Source organism: Nyctibius grandis, chromosome 33 (assembly GCF_013368605.1).
Source record: "Nyctibius grandis isolate bNycGra1 chromosome 33, bNycGra1.pri, whole genome shotgun sequence".
Classification (NCBI taxonomy): Eukaryota; Metazoa; Chordata; class Aves; order Nyctibiiformes; family Nyctibiidae; genus Nyctibius; species Nyctibius grandis.
In genome coordinates this window covers 3,885,955-3,912,878 of record NC_090690.1, presented here as the reverse complement: position 1 = coordinate 3,912,878, position 26,924 = coordinate 3,885,955, and the positions used below count along the sequence as shown (strand labels likewise).

General features: G+C 65.4%; 3 protein-coding genes across 10 annotated transcripts; 1 reads left to right on the top strand and 2 right to left on the bottom strand.

Moving 5' to 3' along the window:
- The first annotated feature begins 95 nt into the window (after positions 1–95).
- On the top strand, positions 96–13,102 carry NPC1L1 (NPC1 like intracellular cholesterol transporter 1). The gene is made up of 19 exons (XM_068421298.1): positions 96–149; positions 346–1,871; positions 2,324–2,424; positions 2,876–3,048; positions 3,125–3,253; positions 3,642–3,824; positions 4,283–4,400; positions 5,102–5,229; positions 6,050–6,187; positions 6,756–6,845; positions 7,478–7,668; positions 7,745–7,872; positions 8,833–8,953; positions 9,757–9,812; positions 9,893–10,043; positions 11,558–11,789; positions 12,504–12,617; positions 12,715–12,877; positions 12,957–13,102. Exons 1-19 carry the CDS (start codon positions 96–98, stop codon positions 13,100–13,102), a joined length of 3,942 nt encoding a protein of 1,313 aa, XP_068277399.1.
- A 1,125-nt stretch (positions 13,103–14,227) lies between these two features.
- Positions 14,228–16,710, bottom strand: MRPS24 (mitochondrial ribosomal protein S24). Its single transcript, XM_068421526.1, has 4 exons — positions 16,642–16,710; positions 15,446–15,514; positions 15,261–15,372; positions 14,228–14,555 (listed from the first exon to the last, which is right to left on the bottom strand). The coding sequence occupies exons 1-4, from the start codon at positions 16,672–16,674 to the stop codon at positions 14,269–14,271; spliced, it is 501 nt and encodes a 166-aa protein (XP_068277627.1). The 5' UTR covers positions 16,675–16,710; the 3' UTR covers positions 14,228–14,268.
- A 769-nt stretch (positions 16,711–17,479) lies between these two features.
- Positions 17,480–26,515, bottom strand: C33H2orf42 (chromosome 33 C2orf42 homolog). 8 transcript variants are annotated; one of them, XM_068421433.1, is made up of 9 exons: positions 26,321–26,515; positions 24,661–25,507; positions 23,801–23,911; positions 23,537–23,641; positions 22,830–22,934; positions 21,094–21,201; positions 19,906–19,993; positions 19,668–19,797; positions 17,480–18,294 (listed from the first exon to the last, which is right to left on the bottom strand). In XM_068421433.1, the coding sequence occupies exons 2-9, from the start codon at positions 25,493–25,495 to the stop codon at positions 17,587–17,589; spliced, it is 2,190 nt and encodes a 729-aa protein (XP_068277534.1). In that variant the 5' UTR covers positions 25,496–25,507; positions 26,321–26,515; the 3' UTR covers positions 17,480–17,586. The 8 variants fall into 8 exon arrangements, with proteins under 8 accessions (XP_068277534.1, XP_068277535.1, XP_068277536.1 ...); XM_068421436.1 differs by having other exon boundaries at positions 18,106–18,294; positions 19,668–19,833; positions 19,906–20,006; XM_068421437.1 differs by having other exon boundaries at positions 18,106–18,294; positions 19,668–19,830; positions 19,906–20,006.
- Between the last annotated feature and the right edge of the window lie 409 nt (positions 26,516–26,924).

Genomic DNA, 26,924 nt, shown 5'->3' with positions numbered 1-26,924 from the left:
CAGGCCAGACCTCACCGGCAGCGGGCAAGCGACCGCCCAGGGGGTGCCGGGTCTTATAGGGGCCGGGCGACGCCGGCGGCACCCTTTAGCCCAAGATGCCGGGCTCCGCCGCGCTGGCCGGCGCAGTGCTGGGCACCCTCCTGGCGCTGGTAGGTGATGGGGCCGAGCCGGAGGGGTGCCAGGGTGGCAAAGTGAGGTTTGGAGGGGCTGGGGGTGGCACAGCCGGGGGGATGCCACCACGGGTTGGAGGGGCTGGGGGTGGCAGAGCCGGGGAGATGCCACCACGGATCAGAGGGGCTGGGGGTGGCACCCCAGGGTGCTGCCCACCCGTCCCACCCGCCGCAGGCCGCGCCGACACTGACGCCCATCCACCGCGCCGGTTACTGCTCCTTCTACGGCGAGTGCGGCCGCAACCCCGAGGTCAACGTCTCGCTGGTGCCCTCCAACGTGCCGTGCCTCTCCAACACGCCGGCGCGGGTGGCCACGGGCACGTTGCTGCGGCTGCTCCGCACCGTGTGCCCCGAGCTGGTGCGGGGGGACAATGAGACGACGCGGGTTTGCTGCACCTTGGCCCAGCTGGGTGCCCTCCAGCTCAGCGTGGCTCTGTCGGGCACCGTCCTCTCCCGCTGCCCGGCGTGCGCCAGGAACTTCGCCAACCTTTACTGCAGCAACACCTGCAGCCCCGACCAGAGCCTCTTCACCAACGTCACCCGCGTCGCCAACCGCACCTCGGCGCAGGGCACACCCCAGCTCGCCGTCCTCGAGTACCAAAGTTTTTACCATCAGGATTACGCCGACGCTGCCTTCGCTTCGTGCCGAGGCGTCCGCTTGCCGGCCACCGGCGGCTACGCCATCGACACCATGTGCGGCCGCTACGGCGCCCGCCTCTGCACCACCCAGCGCTGGCTGGATTTCCAAGGGGATAAAAACAACGGCCTGGCCCCGCTGCAGATCGACTTCCAGCTGGTCCCCAACGGCACCGAAACCGGTGACGCCGTCGTGCCGCTGAGTGCCCGGGCCTGGCGCTGCGACCAGGCCCTGAGCGCCGAGGAGCAGCCTTGCTCGTGCCAGGACTGCGCCGAATCCTGCCCGCCGGTGTCGGCGCCCCCCGACCCGCCGCCTCCCTTCCGCTTGGGCAATGCCGACGGCGCTTTGGTGCTCTGCGGGCTGCTCTTCGCCCTCCTTGCCGCCATCTTCGTCGGCGCCTCGCTGTGCCGGCGCTCCCGGGAGGCCGCCACGCCGGCGCAGCCTACCAGCTGCTCGGCGCGCCTGGGTGCCGCCAACCGCGGCGCCGGCCACGGCGTCCTGGCCAGGGTGTTCCGCCGGTGGGGCACGCTGGTGGCCGGGCACCCCGTGGCGGTGCTGGTGGTGGCGGCGGCGGTGGCGGGGGGGTTGTCGGCCGGTTTGGTCACCCTCCGCCTTACCACGGACCCTGTGGAGCTGTGGTCGGCGCCGGGCAGCCGGGCCCGGCAAGAAAAAGCTTTTTACGACCAACACTTCGGGCCTTTTTTCCGCACCAACCAGGTGATCGTGACGGCGCCGGGGCGGCCCGGCTCCGGCTACGAGTCGGTGGTGTTGGGTGCCAAGAATTTCAGCGGGGTGCTGTCGGCCGAGGTGCTGCGGGCCCTGCTGGAGCTGCAGGAGCGGCTGGGCAACACCACGGCCTGGGTGGCGGGCAGGGAGGTGACGCTGAGCGACGTCTGCTACGCGCCGCTGAACCCCGCCGAGCCCGCGCTGGGCGACTGCTGCGTCAACAGCGTCACCCAGTACTTCCAGAACAACGGCACCCGCCTCGCCATGACGGCCCTGCAGAGCGACGGCAAGAGGACGGGCACCGCCGACTGGCGCGACCACCTCATCTACTGCGTCAAGTGGGTGCCGCTCGCCGGGGACGGGGTGGGAGGGGGGTGGGTGCGGGGTGGTGGGATGTGGGGTCGGGGTGCTATCTGTGGGGTGCCCATCATGGCACGGTGCCCATGGAGTTGGGGTGATGCCTGCAGGGTGCTGGGCATGGCATGGTTCCCATGAGGTGCTGGGCTGTTGTGGGGTCAGGGTGCTGCCCGCAGGGTGCTGGGCATGGCAGGGTGCCCATGGGGTCAGGGTGCTGCCCACACGGTGCTGGACACAGCAGGGTGCCCATGGGATGCTGGGCTGTGGGGTTGGGGTGATATCTGTGGGGTGCTGGGCACGGCACGGTGCCCACAGGGTGCTGGGCTGTTGTGGGGTCAGGGTGATGCCCATAGGGTGCTGGGCATGGCAGGGTGCCGGGGGGGCTGTGGGGCGGGCGCAGCCCCTGCTGACGCGACACCGTGCCCCCCCCCAGCTCCCCGCTCTCCTTCAAGGACATCACGGCGCTGGAGCTGAGCTGCATGGCCCAGTACGGCGGGCCCGTGTTCCCCTACATCGCCCTCGGCGGCTACCCCGGTACGGGCGGGTGGCACCGGGGGTGGCACCCGGGGGGTAACGGCACCCAGAGGATAATGTCACCCGGGGGGTAATATCACCCAGGGGATGTCACCCAGAGGATGCTGTCACCCAGGGGATGTCACCCAGGGGATAATGTCACCCCAGGGATAACATCACCCAGTGGATGCTGTTACCCAGGGGATGATGACACCCAGGGAATGGTGTCACCCAGGGAATGGTGTCACCCAGGGGCTAACATCACCCCAGGGATGTCACCCAGGGGATGACGACACCCAGGGGATGTCACCCAGGGGTTGCTGTCATCCAGGGGATGATGACACCCAGGGGCTAACATCACCCCGGGGCTAACGTCACCCCAGGGATGTCACCCAGGGGATGCTGTCACCCAGGGGCTAACGTCACCCCGGGGATGTCCCCCGGGGGCTCACGCCCGCCGCCGTCCCCGCAGGCTCCGAGTACACGGAGGCCGAGGCGCTCATCGTCACCTACTCCCTCAACAACTTCCCTGCCGGCGACCCGCGCCGCGAGTGGGTGCTGAGCTGGGAGAGCCGCTTCCTCGAGGTGGTGGGCGACTTCCAGCGCACCCACGGCCCCAACCTCTCCGTCACCTTCATGGCCGAGGTGCTGGGTCGGGGCGGGGGGGTGGGCACCCCAGGGGGTGTCCCCCACACTGTGTCACCCATGTCCTCCCTGGCAGCGCTCGCTGGAGGACGAGATCAACCGCACCACGGGCGAGGACATCCCTGTCTTCGCCGTCAGCTACCTCGTGGTCTTCGCCTACATCGCCCTGGCGCTGGGCGAGTACACGGCGTGGCGCCGCGTCCTGGTACGTGCCAAGGGGGACAGGGAGTGATGCCACCACCCTCGGGGTGATGCCACCACCCTGGGGTGATGCCGGCATCCTCAGGGTGATGCCAGCATCCTCAGGGTGATACCACCACCCTGGGGTGATGCCGGCATCCTCAGGGTGATGCCACCACCCTGGGGTGATGCCACCACCCTCAGGGTGATGCCAGCATCCTCAGGGTGATGCCACGACCCTCGGGGTGATGCCGGCATCCTCAGGGTGATGCCAGCATCCTCAGGGTGATACCACCACTCTAAGGTGATGCCACCACCCTCAGGGTGATGCCAGCATCCTCAGGGTGATGCCACCACCCTACGGTGATGCCACCATCCTAAGGTGCCCCGTTGGTGGCTGTTCTCCATCGCAGGTGGAGGCGAAGGTGACGCTGGCGCTGGGGGGGATCGGGGTGGTGCTGGGCGCCGTCTTCGCCTCCATGGGGTTGTTGGCCTTGCTGGGGTTGCCTTCGTCCCTCATCATCCTCGAGGTCGTGCCCTTCCTCGTCCTCGCCGTGGGGGCGGACAACATCTTCATCTTCGTGCAGGAGTACCAGGTCTGGGGGCGTGGGGGGGTACTGGGGGGGCACAGGGGGCCCTGTGGGGTGGGGACGTGGGTGTCCCCATGGGGCAGGTGGGCATGGGGACACCTGGGGGATAAGGTCCCTGTGGGGTACGGGGACACCTTGGGGACAGGGTCCCTGTGGGGCACAGGAGCACCTTGGGGGCATGGGGGTCCCTATGGGGCAGGTGGCCATGGGGACATCTTAGGGACAGGGTCCCCATGGGGCACAGGAGCACCTATGGGCATGGGGTCCCGATGGGGCGTGGGGGCACTGGGATACCTTGGAGACAGGGTCCTCATGGGGCACGGGGGCACCTTGGGGACGTGGGGGTCCCCATGGGGCAGGTGGGCACCCTTGGGTGGTGGCATCCCCACGGGTGCAAGGGCACGGGGCACCCATGGGTGCAGGGGTATCCCCATGGGGCGCCCCCTCCTCACCGCCCCGCACAGCAGCAGTCGCAGCGGGAGCCGGGCGAGACGCGGGAGCAGCACGTGGGGCGGGTGCTGGCACAGGTGGCACCCAGCATGCTGCTGTGCAGCCTCTCCGAGGTCATCTGCTTCCTCCTGGGTGAGCGGGGCACGGGGACACGGGGGACATGGGGGGCATGAGTGGTACAGGGCGACATGAGGGGCGCGGGGGGGCACAGGACATGGGGGGGTACAGAGAGGGCAATAGGGACGTGGGGGCACAGGGACATGGGGTGGGCACAGGGACATGGAGGGCATGGGGAGACATGAGGGGCACAGGGGATACAGGGGGCAACAGGGACATGGGCACAGGGACATGGCGGGGCACGGGGTGGGCACAGGGGGGCTCAGGGGGACATGGGGGGAACAGGGGCATGAGGACACGGGGGGGTAGATGGACATGGGAGGCACAGGGACATGGGGGTACAGAGAGGGCACAGGGGGTCAGGGGGCACAGGGTGGGCACAGACACATGGGAGGCACAGGCTTGGCACAGGGACATGGGGGTACAGAGAGGGCACAGGAGGTCAGGGGGCACAGGGTGGGCACAGGCTTGGCACAGGGACATGGGGGATATGGGGGGCACAGGGACACAGGGGGCACAGGGAGGTCACAGGGACATGGGGGGCAAGGGGGGCACAGAGACATGGGGGACTCAGAGGGCATAGGGTGGGCATAAGGCCACAGGGAGGGGACCCAGGGACACGGAAGCACGAGGACGTGGCACAGGCAGCAGGCAGGGTGCGCCCCGTGGGTGTGGGGGGTGCCCGCTGACGGGGTCCCCGGTGGCGGTGCCTGCAGGTGCCCTCTCCTCCATGCCCGCCGTCCGCACCTTCGCCCTCACGGCCGCCCTGGCCATCGCCTTCGACCTCCTCCTCCAGCTCTCGGGGTTTGTCGCCCTGGTGGCACTTGATGCCCGGCGCCAGGAGGTACAGCACCGGGGGGGCAGTGGGTGGGAGGGTGCCCAGGTGGACCCAGGGTGGGTATGGGGTGGGCATGGGGTGGGTATGAGGTGCCCAAGGTGGTCGTGGGGTGCCTGTGGGCATGAGGGTGACCAGGGGGGGCACCGGGGGGGGCCACTGGGGTGGGAGGGTGCCCATGTGGACCCAGGGTGGGCATGGGGTGGGTATGAGGTGCCCAAGGTGGTTGTGGGGTACCCATGGGTATGAGGATGGGCACAGGGTGGGCACTGGGGAGCTGTGGGTGGGAGGGTGTCCAAATGGACCCAGGGTTGGTATGGGGTGGCCAGGGTGGGCATGAGGTGCCCAAGGTGGTTGTGGTGTGCCTGTGGGCATGAAGGTGGGCATGGGATACCCATGGGTATGAGGGTGACCAGGGTGGGCATAGGGTGGGCATGGGGTCCCCAGGGTGGGCATGGGGTGCCTGTGGGTATAAGGGTGCCCACGGTGGGCGTGGGGTGCCCGGGGTGGGCGTGGGGTTCCCATGAGTATGAGGGTGCCCAGGATGGGCATGGGGTGCCCGTGGATATGAGGGTGGGCGCAGGGTGCTTGTGGACATGAGGGTGCCCAAGGTGGGCAATGGGGTGGGCATGGGGTGCCCATGGAAATTAGGGTGCCCAGGGTGGGTGTGGGGTTCCCAGGGTGAGTATGGGGTGTCCGTGGGTATGAGGGTCCCCAGGGTGGGCACGGGGTGCCCGTGGGCATGGGGTGGCCAGGGTGGGCAGGGGGCACCCCTGGCAGGTGGGGGGTTGCCATGCCAGCCCTGTGCCCACCCCACCGTTCCCCGCAGGCCGCCCGCTTTGACGTGTGCTGCTGCTGCGGGGGGGGCAAGGGGGGCCCGGGGGGGCCGGGGGCCCGGCTGCTGCGCCCGCTGCTGCGCCACTGCTGTGCCCCCCTGCTGCTGCACCGCCTGGCACGGCCCGTGGTGGTGAGGGGGGGCTGGGGGGGCTTTGGGGGGGCCTTGGGGGTTTGGGGGGCTGGGGGTGCCATTAGGGGGTTTGGGGGGGCTTTGGGGGGCTTGGGGGGCTCTTGGGGTGTGGAAGTTTCTAGGGGTCAGGGGGGATGTGGGGTGTAGGGGGGGTCTAGGGGGTCCTGGGGGGTTTGGGGGGGAGCATTAGGGGCTTTGGGGGGGCTTTGGGGGGCTGGGGGGCCCTGGGAGTTGGGGGGTCCTGGAGGCCAGGCGGGAGATGTGGGGTGTAGGGGGGGTCTAGGGGGTCCTGGGGGGGGGTCTGGGGGGGCCTGGGGGGTTTGCTGGGGGGCTTTGAGGGGCTGGGGGGGACATGGGGGGGTTGGGGGGTCCTGGAGGTCAGGGGGGAATGTTGGGGGTCCTGGGAGGGGGGGGACTGGGGACATGGGGGGCTCTGGAGGGGTGCAGGAGGTTTGGGGGGACGTAGAGGTGTCGTGAGGGGATTTGGGGGGCTGAGGGGTCCCGGGGGGGGTCCCAGGGGGGTCCTGGGAGGGTCCCGGGGTGCCCTGACGGGGGGTGCCCCCGGCAGGTGCTGCTCTTCCTCTTCCTCGCCTGCGCCGGGCTCTACCTGGCGTTGAAGGTGCCCGTGGGGCTGGACCAGGAGCTCGCCCTGCCCGAGGTGGGGGCACGTGGGGACAGCGGGGCTGTATGGGGGTGGTATGGCCTCTATAGGGCTGCCTGGGGACAGTACGGCCCCGTACGGGCACGGCACGGGGATGGCCCCACGTGGGGACGTGCAGGGGCGATGTGGCCCCATACGGGGACGCGTGGGGACAGTATGGCCCTGGATAGGGCCAGCACGGTGACAGCATGGCCCCATATGGGGCTGGCATGGCCCCATATAGGGATGTAAGGACGCACAGGGGTGGTGTGGTCCCTACAGGGACACATGGGGACAGTATAGGGCCAGCACAGGGGTGGTGTGGCCCCATATGGGGATGCAAGGGGTGGGGTGGCCCCTCTGGGGACAGCATAGCCCATATAGGGCCAGCATGGAGCTGGCATGGTCCATATGGGCATGGCCACCACGACACTGATGGCCCCATATGGGCACGGCCACCATGGCACTGACAGCCCCATATAGGCACACTCGGGGTGATGCCCTTGGCAGGGGCACGGCCCTCTCCAGCGACACTTGGGGACGGTGAGGGACACATGGGGATGGTGAGACCCACCTGGGGACCCCCAGGACGCTGTGGGTGCCACGGGTGGGTGGCTCCCCAGGGCTGACGGGTGGTGGGTGCCCCCCAGGACTCCTACATGCTGCAGTACTTCGCGGCCCTGAACCGGTACCTGGCCGTGGGGGTGCCCACCTACTTTGTCACCACCGGTGGCTACAACTTCTCCTCGGCGGCCGGCACCAACGGCATCTGCTCCAGCGCCGGCTGCGCCGCCGACTCCCTCACCCACACCATCCAGTACGCCACGCGCTTCCCCAACGTGTGAGTGGGGTGGAGGGGACACAGGGTGGGTGGGGGGGGGTCTCACCAGGCTCCTGCCAGCCTTGTCTCTGCCCAGGTCCTACCTCGCCATCCCGGCCACCTCCTGGGTGGATGATTTCCTGGACTGGCTCAACCCCACCACGCGCTGCTGCCGCGTCCACCAGTCCGGCAACCTCACCGGGGAGTTCTGTCCTTCCACCAGCAGTGAGTGGGCGCTGGGGGCACGCCGTGGGGGGTGGTGGGGGGCACAAGAGGTCTACAGCATGGTGGCTACGTTGGGTGCGGTGGCCATTGGGGGCACATGAAGTCTACACCGTGGTGGCTCTTGGGTCTACGTTGGGTGCCCACCATGGTGGCCATTTGGGTACACATGAAGTCTACACCATAGAGGCTGTTGGGTTTAGGTTGGCTGCCCACCATGGTGCTCACTGGGTACACGTTGGGTGCCCACCATGGTGGTCATTGGGTGCCCATGGGGTCTACACTGTGGTGGCCATTGAGTGTATGTTGGGTGTCCATCATGGTGCCCATTGGGTGTACATTGGGTGCCCACCATGATGGCTGTTGGGGGCACATGAGGTCTACACCATGGTAGCCATTGAGTGTACATTGGGTGTCCATCATGGTGGCCATTGGGGGCACATGAGGGCTACACTACAGTGGCTGTTGGGTGTCCATCGTTGTGCTCACTGGGTGTAGGTTTGGTGCCCACCATGGTGCCCATTGAGTGTACGTTGAGTGCCCACCATGGTGGCCGTTGGGTGCACCTAAGGTGTCCACTGTGGAGGTCTCTGGATGTATGTTGGGTATCCATCATGGTGCCTATTGGGTGGACACCATGATGCCCATGGGGTGCCCACTGGGATCCCATTAGGTGTTCATTAGATGTCTACTGGGTGCCTGTGATGGTGCCCATTGGCTGCCCAGCATGACTCCCATTGGGAGACCACTGGGATCCCACTGAGTGCCATTGGGTGCCCATCAAATGCCATTGGGTGCCTGCTGGGGTGCCATGGGGTCTACTGGTTGTGTGCCACGGTGTCCATTGGGTGCCTGTTGTAGTGTCCCTTGGGGGGTCTACTGGGTGCCTGCCATGGTGCCCGTTGGGTGCCCCCGTGGTGCCGTTGGGTGCCCCCGGGGTGCTGAGCATGGCCGTGCCGGCAGGTGACCCCAGCTGCCTCGGCGGGCAGTGCCTGAACACCACGCGGCGCCCGACGGTGGAGGAGTTCGAGTGGTTCCTGCCCTGGTTCCTCCACGACCGCCCCAACCTGCAGTGTGCCAAGGGGTAGGTGCCACCCGGGGGGCACAGCACCAGCAATGGGGGGGCAACACATGTACATGGGGGGCACACACATGCACATGGGGACGTACGTACACATGGACATCAATGTGGGCACATGAGCACCCACTGGGTGCCCCCCCCAGCACCCATGGTGGCCGTTGGGTGCACCTGAGGTCTACACCGTGGTGGCTGTTGGATGTATGATGGGTGCCCACCATGGTGCTCATTGGGTGTACGATGGGTGCCCACCACGGTGGCTGTTGAGTGCACATGAGGTCTACACTGTGGTGGCCATTGACTGTATGTTGGTGCCCACCACGGTGGCTGTTGGGGGCACATGAGGTCTACACTGTGGTGGCCATTGAGTGTACGTTGAGTGCCCACCACGGTGGCTGTTGGGGGCGCATGAGGTCTACACTGTGGTGGCCATTGAGTGTATGTTGGGTGCCCACCGTGGTGGCCGTTGGGGGCACACGAGGTCTACACTGTGGTGGCCATTGAGTGTACGTTGGGTGCCCACCGTGGTGGCCGTTGGGGGCACACGAGGTCTACACCGTGGTGGCCATTGAGCGTATGTTGGGTGTCCATCGTGGTGGCCATTGGGGGCACATGAGGTCTACACCATGGTGGCCATTGAGTGTACGATGGGTGCCCACCATGGTGCTCATTGGGTGTACATTGGGTGCCCACCATGGTGGCCATTGGGTGCACATTAAGTTGTCCACTGTGGAGGTGACTGGATGTATGTTGGGTGCCCCCTCCCCACGGCACTGGGTGCCCCCTCACCCCTTGCCCCCTCCCCACAGGGGTCTGGGTGCCTACGACACGGCGGTGAGCATGGACGCCAACGGCACCATCCTGGGTGAGTGCGGGGTGGGCGGGGTTGGGTGGGGGGCACCCAAGAGTGCCCGGCTGACCCCCCTCCTCACCCGCCCCCCGCAGCCTCCCGCTTCATGGCGTACCAGCGCCCGCTGCGCACCTCCCAGGAGTACACGGCGGCGCTGCGGGCGGCCCGCGCCCTGGCCGAGGAGATCACCCGCACCCTGCGCCGCGTGCCTGGCACCCACCCCGACTTCAGGGTCTTCCCCTACACGTAAGCGCCCGCCCGGGGGTCGGGGTGCTCAGCGTGGGGTGCTGGGGGTGCCCTAGTTGGGGGTCAGTGTGGGTGCCCAGCCCGGGATGCCCCAGTGCCCTTGTTGGGGGTGAGAAGTGCGTGCCCAGTTCAGGGCTGGGGTCGGTGTGGGTGGCCCAGTCAGGGGTCAGGGAGCCCAGTCTGGGTGCTGTGGGTGCCCCAGTGCCCTCGTTGGGGGTCAGGGTGCCCAGTCTGGGTGCTGTGAGTGCCCCAGTGCCCTCGTTGGGGGTCAGGGTGCCCAGTCTGGGTGCTGTGAGTGCCCCAGTGCCCTTGTTGGGGGTGAGAAGTGGGTGCCCCAGTTAGAGGTGCCCGGCCAGGGTCAGTGTGTGCACCCCAGTGCCTTGCTGGGGCTTAACTGGGTGACCAGTTCAGGGATGGGGTTGGTGTGGGTGCCAGGTCAGGATGCCGAGTCTGGGGTGCTGTGGGTGCCCCAGTGCCCTTGTTGGGGGTCAGGGTGCCCAGTCTGGGTGCTGTGGGCACCCCAGTGCCCTCATTGGGGGTCAGGGTGCCCAGTCTGGGTGCTGTGGGTGCCCCAGTGCCCTTGTTGGGGGTCAGGGTGCCCAGTCTGGGTGTTGGGGGTCAGGGTGCCCAGTCTGGGTGCTGGGGGTGCCCCAGTGCCCTCGTTGGGGGTCAGGGTGCCCAGTCTGGGTGCTGCGGGTGCCCCAGTGCCCTTGTTGGGGGTAAGAAGTGGGTGCCTCTGTTAGGGGTGCCCAGACACGGTCAGTGTGGGCACCCCAGTGCCTTGCTGGGGGTTAACTGGGTGCCCAGTTCAGGGCTGGGGTGCTGTGGGTGCCCCAGTTAGGGGTCAGAAGTGGGTGTCTGGGTCAGGGAGCCCAGTCTGGGTGCTGTGGGTGCCCCAGTGCCCTCGTTGGGGGTCAGGGTGCCCAGTCTGGGTGCTGCGGGTGCCCCAGTGCCCTTGTTGGGGGTAAGAAGTGGGTGCCTCTGTTAGGGGTGCCCAGACACGGTCAGTGTGGGCACCCCAGTGCCTTGCTGGGGGTTAACTGGGTGCCCAGTTCAGGGCTGGGGTGCTGTGGGTGCCCCAGTTAGGGGTCAGAAGTGGGTGTCTGGGTCAGGGTGCCCAGTCTGGGTGCTGTGAGTGCCCCAGTGCCCTTGTTGGGGGTGAGAAGTGGGTGCCCCAGTTAGAGTTGCCCGGCCAGGGTCAGTGTGTGCACCCCAGTGCCTTGCTGGGGCTTAACTGGGTGCCCAGTTCAGGGATGGGGTTGGTGTGGGTGCCAGGTCAGGATGCCGAGTCTGGGGTGCTGTGGGTGCCCCAGTGCCCTCGTTGGGGGTCAGGGTGCCCAGTCTGGGTGCTGTGGGTGCCCCAGTGCCCTCGTTGGGGGTCAGGGTGCCCAGTCTGGGTGCTGTGGGTGCCCCAGTGCCCTCGTTGGGGGTCAGGGTGCCCAGTCTGGGTGCTGTGGGTGCCCAGTGCCCGGTGCCCGTGCCGGGTGCCAGCACGGCGGTGCCGCTCCGTGCAGGGTGACCTACGTGTACTACGAGCAGTACGTGACGGTGGTGGCCGAGGGCATCACCACGCTGGCCCTGTGCCTGGTGCCCACCTTCGGCGTCTCCTTCCTGCTGCTGGGCATGGACCTGCGCTCCAGCGCCGCCACCACCCTCACCATCGCCATGATCCTGGTGGACACCGTGGGCGCCATGGCCCTCTGGGACGTGCCCTACAACGCCGTGTCCCTCATCAACCTCGTCGCGGTGCGGGGCAGGGGGGGTGGCACGGGGACCTTGTGCATGGGGTGGCACTGGGACCTGGGGCGCGTGGGGTGGCACAGGGACCTGATGCATGTGGGGTGGCACAGGGATTTGGGGTGTGTGGGGTGGCACTGGGAGCTGGGGTACGTGGGGTGGCACAGGGACCTCAGGGACGTGGTGTGGCACGGGGATTTGGGGCATGTGGGGTGGTATGGGGACTTGCGGGTGGCATGGGGACCTTGGGCACATGGGATGGCACGGGGACCCGAAGCACATGGTGTGGCACGGGGACTTGGGGTACATGGGGTGGCACGTGGGGTGGCCGGAGGATACGGGAGGTGGCAGAAGGACCTGGGACGCGCAGGGTGACATGGGGACGGAGCAGCCTGGGGCGCGCAGGGTGGCACAGGGGCTGGGACATGGGATGGCAGAGGGGCACGTGGGGTGGCACAGGGACCTGGGGCACGTGGGGGTGGCACAGGGATATGGGGCATGTGGGGGTGGCACGTGGATTTGGGGTAAGTAGGGTGGCACATGGGGTGGCTTTGGGGGTACAGGAGGTGGCAGAAGGATGTGGGACACAGGAGGTGGCACAGGGTCATAGGGCAAACAGGGTGCCCAAGCGTGGGGCGGGCACCCACCTGCCGTGGGCCCCCCGCCGTGCCGGCCCGGAGGAGCGCCCGTGGGCGCCGCCGGGTGACAGCCCCGTCCCCGCAGGCCGTGGGCATCTCGGTGGAGTTCGTGTCCCACCTCACCTGCGCCTTCGCCCACAGCGCCCAGCCCACCCGGGTGGCACGTGCCGCCGATGCCATCATCAATATGGGCAGCAAGGTGGGCACGGGGTGGCGGGGGGGGAGGTGACGGCCAAGCAGGCTCCTCCTTGGGGAAGGGAGGTGACATGGCCATCACCAACCCCGTGGTGGCACAGGTGGTGGCCGGGGTGGCCATGACCAACCTGCCTGGCATCGTGGTGCTGGCCTTCGCCAAGGCCCAGCTCATCCAGATCTTCTTCTTCCGCCTCAACCTCATCATCACGCTGGTGGGGCTGGCACACGGCCTCCTCTTCCTCCCCGTCCTCCTCAGCTACATCGGTAAGACCCTGTCCCCAATGTCCCCAATGTCCCCCTCCAACGGTGCCAGCCTGGCACTGCCCCCCTCTTGTCCCCGCAGGACCCAGCCCGCGGGTGCCGGCGGGGGACACGGCGGGGGACGCCCCGGGGAAGAGGGTGGCCACGGTAGAGCTGGGCACGGGGCTGGTCCTCAGCAACCCCCACTTTGGGGACAGGGACAAGGGCACGGTCCCCAGGCGGCGCTGAGCCCCGCTGCCCCCCAACGCCCCCCCCTATTTTCTACCGCTGTCGTATTTAAACTGGTTTTCTCAGAGCCGGGACTGGGTTTAACTGGGAGGGGATGGGGAGGGGCAGGGGGGCACCTTGTCGAGAAAGGGAGGGACACGGGGACAGGGCACGCGGGCACCACGGGGATGGGGACGTATGGGGCATGAGGGGACGGTGGGGACAGAGCCCTGTGGGGCACATGGGCACTCCGGGGATGGGGACATGTGGGGCACAGAGGCATCGAGGGGATGCGGACTTGTAGGGCACATGGGCACCATGGGGACAGGGACACGTGGGGCACACAGGGACAGGGTCACGGGGGGCATGAGGGCACCATGGGGACCAGCCAAAGGGCATGGTGGGCATGGGGCCATGTGGGGCACACAGGCACTGGGGGGGGGGACAGCAGCACATGGGGCATCATGGGGACAGGGCACATGGACACTGTGGGGACAGGGACACGTCGGGCACATTGGCATCAGGGGGGACAGGGATGTGTGGGGCTCTTGAACATCATGGGGACAGGGCAGAGGGCACTGGGGTGACAGGATCATGTGGGGCACACAGGCGTCATGGGGACAGGGACATATGGGGTATGGGGACAGGGATATGGGGGGCACACAGGGACAGGGCTCCATGGGGCACGGGGACATCGAGGGGACACAAGGACATGGGGGGTACATGGGACAGGGCCCTGTGGGGTACAGGGACATCATGGGGACAGGGACACGGGGGGCACACAGGGATGGAGCCTCATGGGGCACGTGGACATCATGGGGACAGGGACATGGGGGGCACAGGGATGTTGTGGGGACAGGGACATCAGGGGGCACATGGGCACACCAGGATGGAGCCCCATGGGGCACAAGGATGTTGTGGGGACAGGGACATGGGGGGCACAGGGATGTTGTGGGGCACACGGGCACACCGGGACAGAGCCCCGTGGGGCTCAGTGCCATCCCAGGGCCGTTGCCCCATGGCACACAGGCCCACCGCGGTGCCAGTCCCCCCCCCCCAGCCCTGCGGCGCCCCCCAGCCCCACGGTGCCCCCCCAGCCCTGCGGTGCCCCCCTGCCCCGTGGTGCCCCCCCTCACTCCCAGCAGCGCAGGGTGGGCACAGCGCCCGTTTATTGCCCGCATGGGGCCCTACAGGTACTTGTAGACGGGGGGCGCGGGCAGCGTCTGCAGCTCGAGGCGCACGGGGCACCGGTAGAAGTGGCCCAGGAGGGTCTCGGCGTAGCCCCCCAGGAAGAGCAGCTTGGTGGGGGGCAGCGCCCGCGGCACCAGCACCGCGCTCACCACCAGCAGGTTCCCGCGGCGCTTGAGCACGGGCCCGGCGGCCAGCGCGCCCGGGAAGGTGCCCGCCAGGAAGCGCCGCAGGAAGGCGTCCTCCAGCGCCCGCTCCGCCGCGCCCGCCTCGCCCGACAGGTTCCCTGCGGGGACACGGCGCCGCTGCCACCCACGGACACCCCGCCGTGCCCACGGGCCACCCCCATGATACCCATGTGCCCCACATGTCCCCACCATGCCCATGCACCCCACATCCTGTCCCCACCATGCCCATGTGCCCCACATCCCTGTCCCTACAATGCCCATGTGCCCCACGTGTCCCTGTCCCCACTGTACCCACGCACCCCACATGTCCCCATGCCCCATGGCCTGTCCCCACAGTGCCCTCATGCCCCACGTGTCCCTGTCCCTGCGTGTGCCATCCCTGTGATGCCCATGTGCCCCACACAGCTGTCCCCACAGTGCCCACATGCCCCACGTCCCTGTCCACACCATACCCACGTGCCCCCTCCCCATGACACCAGTGCGCCCCACATGTCCCCATCCCCACCATACCCATGCCCCCCATATGTCCCCGTCCCCACCATGCCCCATGGCCCATCCCCACAGCGCCCTCGTGCCCCACATGGCCTTGACCCTCTGTGCCCCATCCTCGCCGTGCCCATGAGCCCCTCACGTCCCCACGATGCCCATGTCCCCACCCCACACATCCCTGTCCCCACAACACCCCACGGCCCATCCCCGTGACACCCCCATGCCCCACACGTCCCCATACCCACGATGCCCATGGATGTCCCCATGCCCCACACGTCCCCACGGTGCCCACGGGTGCCCCCGGGGTGACCCACCGGTGTGCAGGGACAGCCAGCCCTTGCGGTGGGCGATGTAGTGGGGGGCGTGCGCCTGCTCGTAGGTCACCGGCTTGTCCCCTTTGCCCACGCGCACCCGCGCCGCCCGCGTCTGTGGGGACGGTGGCATCAGTGGGGGTGACCCCAGGGGAGAGGGGGCACAGGGGGACCCCCCCGGGGCTTACCTTGAGGCAGGCGGGGGTGGTGTGGAGGTGCCGGGGGGCGGTGGGGACGGGGCAGCCTCGGGGCACTGCCTGGGGACAGGGGAGGGACAGCGGGCACCCCACGGCAGCGGGGGGTGGCCCCCGGTGCCCCCCATGCCCAGTGTCCCCAGTGTCCCCCATGCCTGGAGCCCTCCCTGCCATGACTCCACCATCGCTGCCGCCCCCCCCAGCAGTGTCCCTGCAGCCTCCTGCCACCTGTGCCCCCCATACCCAGTGTCCCCAGTGCCCCCCAGAGCCAGTGACCCCCATATCTGGTGTCCCCCATACCCAGTGTCCCCAGAGCCCCCCCACAGCAGCTGTCCCCTATATCCAGTGTCCCTGGTGCCCCCTATACTCGGTGTCCCCAGAACCCCCAGACCCTGCATCCCCTAAGCCTGGTGTCTCCTAAATCAAGTGTCCCCAGTGTCACTCATGCCCGGTGACCCCCAAGCCTGGTGTCCCCTATACCTGGTGCCCCCCGTGTCGCTCACTCCTGGCATCCCCCATACCCAGTGTCCCCTGTGCCCCCCATACCCAGCGTCCCCTATACCCAGTGTCCCCAGTGCCCCCCACACCCAGTGTCCCCTATACCCAGTGTCCCTAGTGCCCCCCATACCCGGTGTCCCCCACCCCCCGTGTCCCCCATACCCAGTGTCCCCAGTGCCCCCCACACCCAGTGTCCCCTACACCCAGTGTCCCCAGTGCCCCCCATACCCAGTGTCCCCTACAACCAGTGTCCCCGGTGCCCCCCATGCCCAGTGTCCACTAAAACCAATGTCCCCAGTGCCCCCCATGCCCAGTGTCCACTAAAACCAATGTCCCCAGTGCCCCCCATACCCAGTGTCCCCTACAACCAGTGTCCCCGGTGCCCCCCATGCCCAGTGTCCCCTAAAACCAATATCCCCAGTGCCCCCCATGCCCAGTGTCCACTAAAACCAATGTCCCCAGTGCCCCCCATGCCCAGTGTCCCCTATAACCAGTGTCCTCAGTGCGCCCCACACCCCGTGTCCCCTATACCAGTGTCCCCAGTGCCCCCCATACTCCCCCACACCCCGTGTCCCCACAGCCCCCCCACGCCCACAGCCCCCCCCCCGATCCCCCGGTGCCCCCCACACCCGCTGTCCCCACGCTCAGGGTCCCCCATAACCACGATCCCCCCCCGCGTCCCCGTCCCTCACCCCCAGCGCGCGCGCAGCCGCCAGCGCCGCCATCTTGGCACGGGGCGGGGCCGCGGTGGTGGCGCCCCCTGGCGGGCCGGAGGCCGCGATGGAGGAATGGGGGGTACTGGGGGGCAATGGGGGGGGATACTGGGAACACTGGGGGAGCCGGGCCCACGGTGGGACAGATCGAGATGGACATGCAGCCCGCGGAGGGCCCCGCGCCGGGGCAGGCGGTGGAGGGCTGTGTCCCTGTGTGGGGCCTGGATGTGGGGGGCACTGGGTGTGGGGGACACTGGGGACACTGGAGGGACCGACCCCAGCCCCATTCCCCGACCCCCCTCCAAGGGTGCCTGGGGGCCGGGGCCGGCACTAACGAACCAGCTGTGCTAACGAAGGGATGACCCCCAGCTGCTGGGGGGCTGGGCCCCCCCCCGGCACAGCTGTGCCCCATCGGGGGCCTGGGCACAGCCCAATCCCGGGGGCTCTTAAACCTCCCTGGGGGCTACTGGGAGCTACTGGGGGCTCATGGGAGCTCCTCAGTGCTTACTGGGAGAGAGTGGGGGCTGGAGGGAGCCCTTCAGTGCTTACTGGGGGCTCCTTGGAGGGCTAACTGGGAACTTAACTGGGGGGTCCTTGGAGGGTATGCTACGAGCTAACTGAGAGAATAACTAGCAGCTCCTCAGAGCTAACTGGGAGCTTCTTGGAGGGCCTGCTAGGAGCTAACTGGGAGCTTAACTGGGGGCTCCTTGGAGAGCCTAGTGGGAGCTAACTGGGGGCTCCTTGGAGGGCCTGCTAGGAGCTAACTGGGAGCTTAACTGGGGGCTCCTTGGAGGGTCAGCTAGCAGCTAACTGGGGTCTTAACTGGGGGCTCCTCAGAGAGCCTACTGGGAACTAACTGGGGGCTCCTTGGAGGGTCTGCTAGAGCTAACTGGAAGCTTAACTTGGATCTCCTTGGAGGGCCTGCTAGGAGCTAACTGGGATCTTAACTGGGGGCTCCTTGGGGCTCCTGGAGTGCCAAATGGGAGCTACTGGGAGGTTTTTGCTGGTGTGTGTCTTTGCAGGTGGATGCTGTGCCTGTTCTCTCCTGTTCCAGAGGGAGTGACCCCCCTGGAGTCCCCCTGATGGTGAGTGCTGGGACCCCCGTGCCCTGGTGTGGGTAGTTTGTGGCACCCCTTGCCTTGTCCCTAGGCAGCAGGCGATGCCCTGGGGGTCCTGACAGGACTCCCTGAGCCCCAGTGCTGCTTTGGGGGGGTCCTGGCTGTACCCCCCCAGCAGCTCTTGTGTTTCTGTTTCAGCCCTGCAGGTTTGTGTCCTGGCTGTGCAAGAGGATGGAGCGAGAGGTGAGATGTTGGGGAACTGCCCCCTTGGGGGTTTCTGGGGTGCCCTTTGTTTCCCCTGCCCAGCTTCTTTGGGGGTGGTCCCTGGTCCCCCCCAGCTCCTGGTTGCAGCCCCCCCCTTTGCCCAGAGCAGGGAGTCAGAGGGTGCTCGGGGAGGTTTATTGTGTGGTTCCCTGGGGGTGTTTGTCCGTGCAGGCGGGTGCGGTGGCAGCCCCGGGGGGGCCGCGGGGCCGGCGGCCGTAGCGGAAGGTGAGCCTGAGCTCGCCGATGCGGGCGCAGGGGAGGATGTTTGGGATCCACTCGATGGTGAAGGGAGCGGGGTCGGTGGCGTTTCCTGGGGGATAGAGAGAGAGAGGGAGGGTGAGGGCAGGGCCCCCCATTTGTGTGTGTTTGTTTTTTTTTTCAGGTGCCTGGGCTGGCAAGGGTTAATGAGGAAGAGGAGGATGGAGCAGCAGCCAGTGGGGGTGAGTGTGCCAAGTGGCTTCTTGTGTTTGGGTGGGTACAATGTGGGTGTTTAATGGTCTCTGTTTTGTTTTTTGTAGGTGCCTGTCCAGGAAAGGGTTAATGAGGAAGAGACTGGAGCAGGAGCTGCTGGGGGGTAAGTATAAAAGGGGGCTCTTGTTTTGGGTGGGGGCTGTGGTGGTGTGAGTTTAACTGTTTTTTTTTTGTAGGTGCCTGGACAGGAAAATGGTTCACAAGGATGAGGCAGCAGTTGATGGTGAGTCCTTGGGGGGGCTGTGATGAGAGTGTGTTTAACTTAATGTGTTTTATTTTTCAGGTCCTTGGGCAGGAAAGGGTTAACAAGGAGGATGAGGAAGCAGTTAATGGTGAGTCTTTAGGGGTTTTGGTACTTGGGGGGGGCTGTATAAGGGGGCACAGCACCTCTGCCCCCCTGGCAGGGTGTGATTAGAGTGTGTTTAACTTAATGTGTTATTTTTCAGGTGCCTGGGCTGCAAGGGGTTAATGAGGGTGAAGCTGCAGTTCCTGGTGAGTCTTTTTTCTTGGTGGGCTGGGTGGGCAGGAAAGGGTTAATGATGATACAGTGTGTAATTTGTGTGTTTAATTGTGGTTTTTTTGTAGGTGCCTGGTCAGGAAGGGGTTAATGAAGAGGACAACGACCACCAACCCCTGGGAGGAGGAGGATCACTCTGTGGTGAGTATTTGGGCATTTTTCATTGCTGGGTAGGGGACAATGGGCCAGAGGCTATCTCCCACATGAGATTATTTTTTTTGGGTGGGAGGGCTGGGCAACACCATCGAGCTGTGGCTGTGACAGGGGGTGGGGGTCTGCCCCACCCCTGGGGGGAGGGACCACCCCTCAGGGGTGTCCCACCCCCTGGGGGGGGTGTCCCACCCTGTGGGTGGGGGTCTAGAGGGGTCCCTTTAGGTTTCAGGGCTCCCCTGGGTGGGGGTCTGAGGGGGGGGCCCTTAGCACTAGGGCCCCCTGGGTTGGGGGTAAGGATGAGGGGGGGGGTTTTGGTTTGGAGGTGGCTCCCAGGCACCAAGCTCCTTGGCACTGGACCCCCACAGGAGGGGGCTCTTCTTGCTGGGACCCTCCAGGCCCAAGTAGGAACAAGGCAGCATGTAGAAGAACTGCTGGGCCAGGAGGGGGAGTCAGGTCCCCCCCTACAGCTCACAACGGGGCTGAGCCAGCTGCTGCCTGTTGGTCCAATCCTGCTGGTGGCCACCTGGGGCTGCCCCACTCACCCACTGTGAGGAAGGTCCTGAGCTCCAGGGGCTGTAGGGCTGGCTGCTTCTCGGGGTAGCCCAGGGCCTCGGCCAGGGGCTCCACCTCCACCTTGGGGCACCTGAAGGGCTCGTAGGTCCCGTCCCGGCGCTGGACAAAGCTGCGGCTCAGCTCCAGGGGCAGCTGCTGGCAAATGGGGGGGGCTGGGGTGAGGGGCTGGGGGGCTGAGGGAGGGTGGGGGACTGCCTCTGCCTTTACCTGGGGCGTGTCGAAGATCTGCTTGACCTGCAGGAGGCTGGTGATGTGCCAGGTGTACTTGGAGAAGGTGCCCAGGGGGAGGGCGTCCCTGCGGACAAAGGCTGTGCAAGGGAAGAGGGCGGTGAGGGGGGAGAGGGGTCACTGTGCTGCTGCTGCTTCCTTCACTGCTCCCCTTTCTCTTGTAGGTGCTTCAGCTTGAGGACTTTGGCTCTTTCCAGGATTCTGGCAGCAGCTCCTAGCAAGGTGAGTCTGAACCAGCACCAAGCTGGAGAGAGCAGCTTGGTCTCTGTGCTGGTACCACATGTAGAGCTGGTGCTGGGGGTCCCGAGGCTTTGCTGCAGTGGAGGTGGTGACTTGTGCTCTTGCAGCACTGCTGTCATGCACTTAACTTTGCAGAGAGCTCTGAGTATGAGCTTAAGCCTGACCTGATGCATGCTTAAGCCTGGCTTTACCCTCCACACTTAAGTTAGAGAGAGGGTGAAGCAGCACCCTGTGCTGTGCAGTTCCCTGCGCTTAGAGGCAGCACTTAAGGAAGGAGGTTCCTGCTGGGAGCCCAGCTGCTGCCAGGGCTGGGGTGTTTGTGCTGCTCCTGAGCTCTGCTGAACACAGAGCTGGTGCCTGGGGTCAGGCCCTGAGCCTGCAGCTAGGCTGGGCATCCCACTTAACTCACAGGATCAATGAGGTTGGAAGAGCCCTCTGGGATCATCAAGTCCAACCATTGCCCTGACACCACCATGGCAACTCGACCAGAGCACTAAGTGCCATGGCCAGGCTTTTCTTAAACCCCTCCAGAGATGGTGACTCCACCACCTCCCTGGGCAGCCCCTTCCAATGGCTAATGACCCTTGCTGAGAAGAAATGCTTCCTAATGTCCAACCTGACCCTCCCCTGGCCAAGCTTGAGGCTGTGTCCTCTTGTCCTATCGCTGGTTGCCTGGGAGAAGAGGCTGACTCCCACTTCACTACAACCTCCCTTCAGGTAGTTGTAGACTGCACTAAGGGCACCTCTGAGCCTCCTCTTCTCCAGGCTAACTCATGTCACCCAAACAGCTCCTCTGCTTTCCACTCAGCTGCAGTGAGGGGAAAAGCTGCTGGAAACTAGTTGAGTTGTTAGAGATCTTTTCTTGTTGCTGCTGCCTTCACCTCTCTGCACTGGCCTTCCCAGGTACCAAGGGTGTTTGTATCCTACCTGTGGTGGAGTTGGGCAGCCTCTTCTTTGTGCTCCCGCTGGAGATCCTCTGCTGCAGTGCATCGAAGAAAGCCTGAGGGATGTGGAACACCAGCGGCTCTGGCTTGCCTATGTGAACAAAAGACATGGGATGAGGGCAAGGGAGAGGGGGGGCAGTGCTTGGGGGGTGAGTTGTTTTGTACCCTGCTCAAGCCTGGAGTATCTTTACCATTAGAGCCTGCAGGAGCTGGCTGTACCTGCCCTCACAGTAAAGTACTTTGCTGAATTCAGAGTCTGGTGTCTCACTTTGTGCCCCTTGGGGCCCAGCAGAGCTGGGGCTGGCTGTGTTCCCTTCTGCTAGAGAGCAAAACACTTAATACCTTGTCTTGGGGGTGTGGGACTTGACTTGATACTGAGATATTCTTGATGATACCTTGAGATATTGTATGAACTTGCTGAGTGGGGACTGCCCTGGGCTGTCTCTGCCCCAGGTAACAGCCCTGGCTCTGAGAGATCCATCCAGCCCCTCCTGCACTGCACTTGTTCTCGTGTGTTCCTGTTTGCTTTGTCCTGGGGGTGCAATGGGGGCTGAGCCTGGTGAGGCTCTTGGTCACAGTTTGCTAAGCTGGGGTGAGGGGTGGTGACACCAGAACTGTCTTTAAGCACAACACAATCAATCACTTTGCTGAGTGGGGAAGGCCTGTGAGACATTGAGTTGACTCCAAGCATGAACCAAGTCCAAGCATGCACTGAGCACCCCAGGCTCTTGCTCTCAGCAGTGTCCCCCTGTGTGCTTCCTGCATGGAATGAGGCCTCCCAGGGACAGCAGCAGGACAGTGAGAGATGCATGTCTTAGTGACAAACTGACAGTGCTCATGTTGTGGGGGAAGTGCTGCTCCCTTTGAGGCACTTTTTTGGGGGGGTACCCCTCTCTTTGGGTGAGCACAGCCCCCCAGCAGCCAAGAGACTTATAAAGTCCAGCCCCAACAATGATTTTTACACACTTACTTACTTAGTACAAGCTGCTGCCTCTGGCTGTACAAGGGGCCAGGGATGGGCCCTGCTGCCTGCACAAGTCCTGTGCTGCTCACTGGGGCAGAGGACAGTAGCTCCCACCCACATATTTCAAGTCCCCCCCTCACTGTATGTGCACAGGGAGCACCTCAGCCCCTCCTCTGAGCAGAGCCTGGACTTTGGGGCACATGGGGAGGCTGAGGAGGACGGCGGAGCGCTCCAGCCAGCCCCAGGAGCTAAGTCAGGCATCTCGCCTGGCTTCACCTTCTCTGCGCAGCCCCAGCAGCTCCAGTTGAAGCATCAGTCACTTCTGGGGTAATTCCCCCCTTCGCTGGCACAAATACAGCCCCAGGCTGCTGAGGAGCATCAAGTCCATGTTCAGGGAACAAATCAAAATCAATGATAGAAAATTCCCAGGGTAAAATAACATTTTCTCTAAGCTGGGCAAAGTGCTCACCTCCCTTGGGATTACTGGTTATTTAATGGTGCAAAGAGCTTAACCAAGGTAGAGAGTGTGCAGAGTGACATGGAAGAGAGAGGGAGGAAGAAGAGAGAGGGAGGAAGAAGAGAGAGGGAGGAAGAAGAGAGAGGGAGGAAGAAGAGAGAGGGAGGAAGAAGAGAGAGGGAGGAAGAAGAGAGAGGGAGGAAGAAGAGAGAGGGAGGAAGAAGAGAGAGGGAGGAAGAAGAGAGTGGAGTGGAAGAGATGCCTGAAGGCTCTCCCCAGGTGCTCCCCACAGCCTTACCCTCAAACTGGTAATGCATGGTCTGATGGATGCGCTCGGTGACGCTGGCCAGCCAGTCCTGGAAGGAGAAGGTCACCTGGGACTCGTCCAGCAGCGGGGTACAGCCTGCGAGGGAGAGGGGAGCAAAATCAGAATCAAAAATCAAAATCAGAATCCATGTTGGCACACAAGCAAAGTAAGTGCCAACTTTGACGGGCAGGAGAAATAAATAACCAAAACCACAACCGAAACAGACCAAGAGCAACACGGAGCCCCCCAGGCGCAGCCCCTCTGTGCCCAGCTCCAGCCCAGCACGCCCCGTTTCACCCCCATGACTCTCCCCAGCAGCGCAGACGCAACTCCCTGCGTGCTCCCAGGGCACTTGCAGCAGCACAGTGAGCCGGCACGGGCTGCGGGGTGAGCTGAGTGCTCTCTGTCTTGGGGGGAAAGGGGAAAAAACAAGAGACTGGGACCACTTTCTAGGCTAAAACTAAAGCCCAGAGGAACAACAGCACCAAAGGCTCCTACCCTGGCACAGAGCAGAACCAGCGCAGACAGCAGCTGCCTCCAAAGGGCTCGGGGGAACCCACAGGTTTTCATGGCACGGGGCTGACCCTTCCCTCTCCAAACATCACCCACCAGCACCCACAAACCCACAGCCCTCTGCTCGGGGACACCAGCCGTGACACACATGCCCACTGCCCTCTCCCCGCGTGGCCAGGGCTTACCTGGGCTTCTCGGCGAGGAGGCGACAGCCGGTGGCTTCAGGCTGCTCCTCCTGGGGTGGCTGCGAGCCGGGTCAGGAGCCAGGAGAGGGCTGGTCGCCTGTGCCCCTGAGGGGTCGTTGGGGAGAGCGTCAGTGCCCAACATCACTCATCATCATCACCAAAAGACCCACCCAGCACCCAGAGCCCCCCAAAACCTCCTGCCGGCACCAGGCCGGCTGCCAGCCCACGTGGGCCCCGTCCCGCCGAGCCCCCGCAGACACTCACCCGCCATCGCAGCCTTTCTCCTCTTCCTGGGCTGGGCAGCACCTGCCCCCCCGGCCGGGCCCGGGGATTCGGGGCCGCCGACTGGCCGTGGAACCACGTTGCCTTGTAGACCTGCAAAAACAAGCCTCTGTCCTTAAAAGCATCTCAACTACGCTGTGGGGACACGGGGGGGTCTCACATCCTCCTCCCCACACCAGCAGTGTCCCCTCAGACGCCCAGCACACCCCAAACATTCCCAGAGAAACCCCAAACCCTCCTGGCCCTACAGACACACTCCTGGGGGAGAACGTGAAGGCGAGTGGTGATTTTAATCCACTCCCCTCACCCTGGTTGCTCTCCTCGGGGTAGGTTTACACCTAAAGACAGGGTGAGAGGACCCAGGGGTGGCTACTGGGGTGCACAATCCCCCGGGGGGCTGAACCCCACAGGCTAATGCCATGGAGGGGATCACAACGAGCTGGGCTTCCCCCAGCTCTGGCCCCAAGGAAAGAGGACACCCAGCTCCCAAGGGGACCCCGACTCACCCCGGGCACCCACAGCAGCGAAGCCCAGCAGGTTCTGACCCCCCAGCTCCTAGGGGGAAGCACAGGGAACCCCCCAGCTCCTAAGGGGAGCACAGGGGAACCCCCCACTCTGCTCCCATGAGCCAATAGAGAGCTACAACCCAGGAGGAATCACTCCCCACCGAGTACTCTGCTTGCAGAGGGAGGGGGCAGGAAATTAAGCCCCAGCTAACGAAGGGCTGATGGGGAGCAGGTGGGTGGGGGCGGCTCTGGCCCCTGGCCCAGCTGTCAGGGAGGGAGATGAGTGACATCAGCCCCACATGGCCCCTCCACGCAACCCTCCCGGCCATCACCTACCGCCGGCGTCGCAGGCGAGGATGTCGGCAAACTCCTGCGCCAGGCTCTCGTCGCTGGCGAAGGCGCAGAGGCAGGCGAAGAAGTGGATGCAGCGCGGTGACGGCGATGGTGACGGCTCCTCCTCGGCCGAGCCGCCCTTGCCGGGCTTCGGCGCCTGGCAGGAGCAGGAGAACCTGTGCTCCCCCAGCGCCCTCGCGCTCGCCTTCGGGGCGACGGAGGCGTGCAGGTAGCCCAGGCCGTGCCTCTGGCTGGCCTTGCACTTCACCACCAGGACGTTCTTGGTGACCCGCTGCACCAAGGGTCCCGTGGGCTCGGTGGCCAGCTGCCACAGGGTCTGTTTGGTTTCGGGTGAAGCCGGCATGGCGTGGAGCACCGAGCTCTTCAGGGCGAGCGGGGTGGCCTCGGTCTGGCAGGTCAGGGCCAGCCGGACGTGCTGGCACCGGTTCTCCGCCACGTCTTGCGCGGCCGCTTTCAGGCACGAGGGCACGTGGCAGCGGCCGGAGCTGAGCTGCGTGATGACGGTCCCCTCCGCCGTCTCGATGGCCGTCTCCGACACCCCCAGCTCCACAAAACACCGCTGATCCGGCCCCCGCTCCCTCTGCCGCACCGAATACACCTGCGAGTCGGAGCCGGTGACGATCCTGACGGCGTCGACGCCGGGCTGCTTGCGCGTGCCGTGGCGGAAGACGGTGCCGCAGTTCTTGTTCTTGCAGCTCAGGCCTCGCGTGCCGTTGTAAGTGCCGCAGCAGGGACATTTCCGGATGCCCCGCAGCGTGGCCTTCCCCAGGTCGGACAGGAACGGGGGGACTTTGGTCCTCACCGACGCCGGCTCCATCCCCTGGGCAACCTGGAGGGGCAGAGAAGGGGTGGGGGGGGCGTGAGTTAATGGCCTGGGGAGGGACAGCAGGGATGCAGGGCTCAGAAGAGACATTTTCCCCTGTGGGGGTCTCCTGACAGAGGCTTGGAAAAACACAAGTTAAATAAAGGATGTGGATGTAACTGGTCTGCCCTCGCCAGGGGACGGGGGGGCGGGGGACACCGTGAGCTGCCAAAGCCCCTCTGAGCCACCCCGATGGGGAAATCACATTCTGAGATGATGGGAGAGAGAGAACCCCAGGGGGACGGGACAGAAACGGGGTGATTTTACACCACGGTGGTGGCCGAGGAGCGAGGGAGGGCACCCTGGTGCGGGGAGGTGCCGCTGGCTCTGAAGCTCCCAGCACTGCTCCCCTTCTGTGCCCAGAGACCCCTCACGATGGGCAGAGCTGGGGGGGCTGCCCGGCTCCCCTCGACCCCCCCGGAGAGCCCTCTGCCCCCGCCCGCTGCTCCCCGGCACCACCAAAACCCCCTTCCCGGCACAAAACCCAGGCACCGCCCCGAGAGCCACACGCAGCCGAGACTTCGCGCCAGGGCGAGAGACGGAGACACCGGGCAGAGGGGAAAGGGACGTTTATTGTGGCTGGCGGAGCCGCGGCGGCTCACGGAGACATCGGCACCGAGCGCCTGAAGGTGACGAGACGCGCGGGACGCCGAAAAGCGGCTCCCGGTGCTCTGGGGGGGGGTTTGAGCCCGTCCCAGGCCCTCAGCGGGCACCTCCACGGGATACAGGGCGCGGCGGGGCCGGGTACCCGGAGCGGGGCCTCCCCTCAGCCCCGCTCACCTCACGACCAGGCCCCGGTTCCCCTCACGACCAGGCCGCGGGGCCTCCTCCCGCCCTCAGCAACGCCTCACCCGCTCCGCGCGCGTGCGCAGCGCTGACGTCATATCCGTGGCGTCGTAGTGACGTCACACCCCGCCGACGAGGGCCGTGGGGGGCGGAGAACGCGGGAGGCCGCCCCGCGCCCCGCCTCCCGGCATCCTCCTCGACGTCGTGATGTCACCTCCTGTCCCAGGAGCGCGGCCCCCTATTGGTCCGCCGTCGTCACGTGGGATGCCGCGGGGGCTGCTGGGAGATGTAGTCCCAGCAGCCCCCACAGCCCAGGCCCCCCTGTCCCGTTGCAACAAGAATGGGCCAATTTCGCCCCTTTTCCCCCCAAAACTCCCCAAGCAGCCGCTCTCCTCCCACCCGCTTCGGCTCGGGGAGGGCGAGAGCCGACTGCATGGACAAGAGAGCACACAAGCAGCTTAGACTTGTGGGCTTTTTTCTTTTTTGGGTTTTTTTTTAATTTTTTGGAGGTTTTTTTCCCCTTTTTGTTATTTTTTTTTCATTTTTCCAAAGGCTGGTCAAGAGGCAGGACAGAAAAAGTCATTTTTGGCCTCTAAAC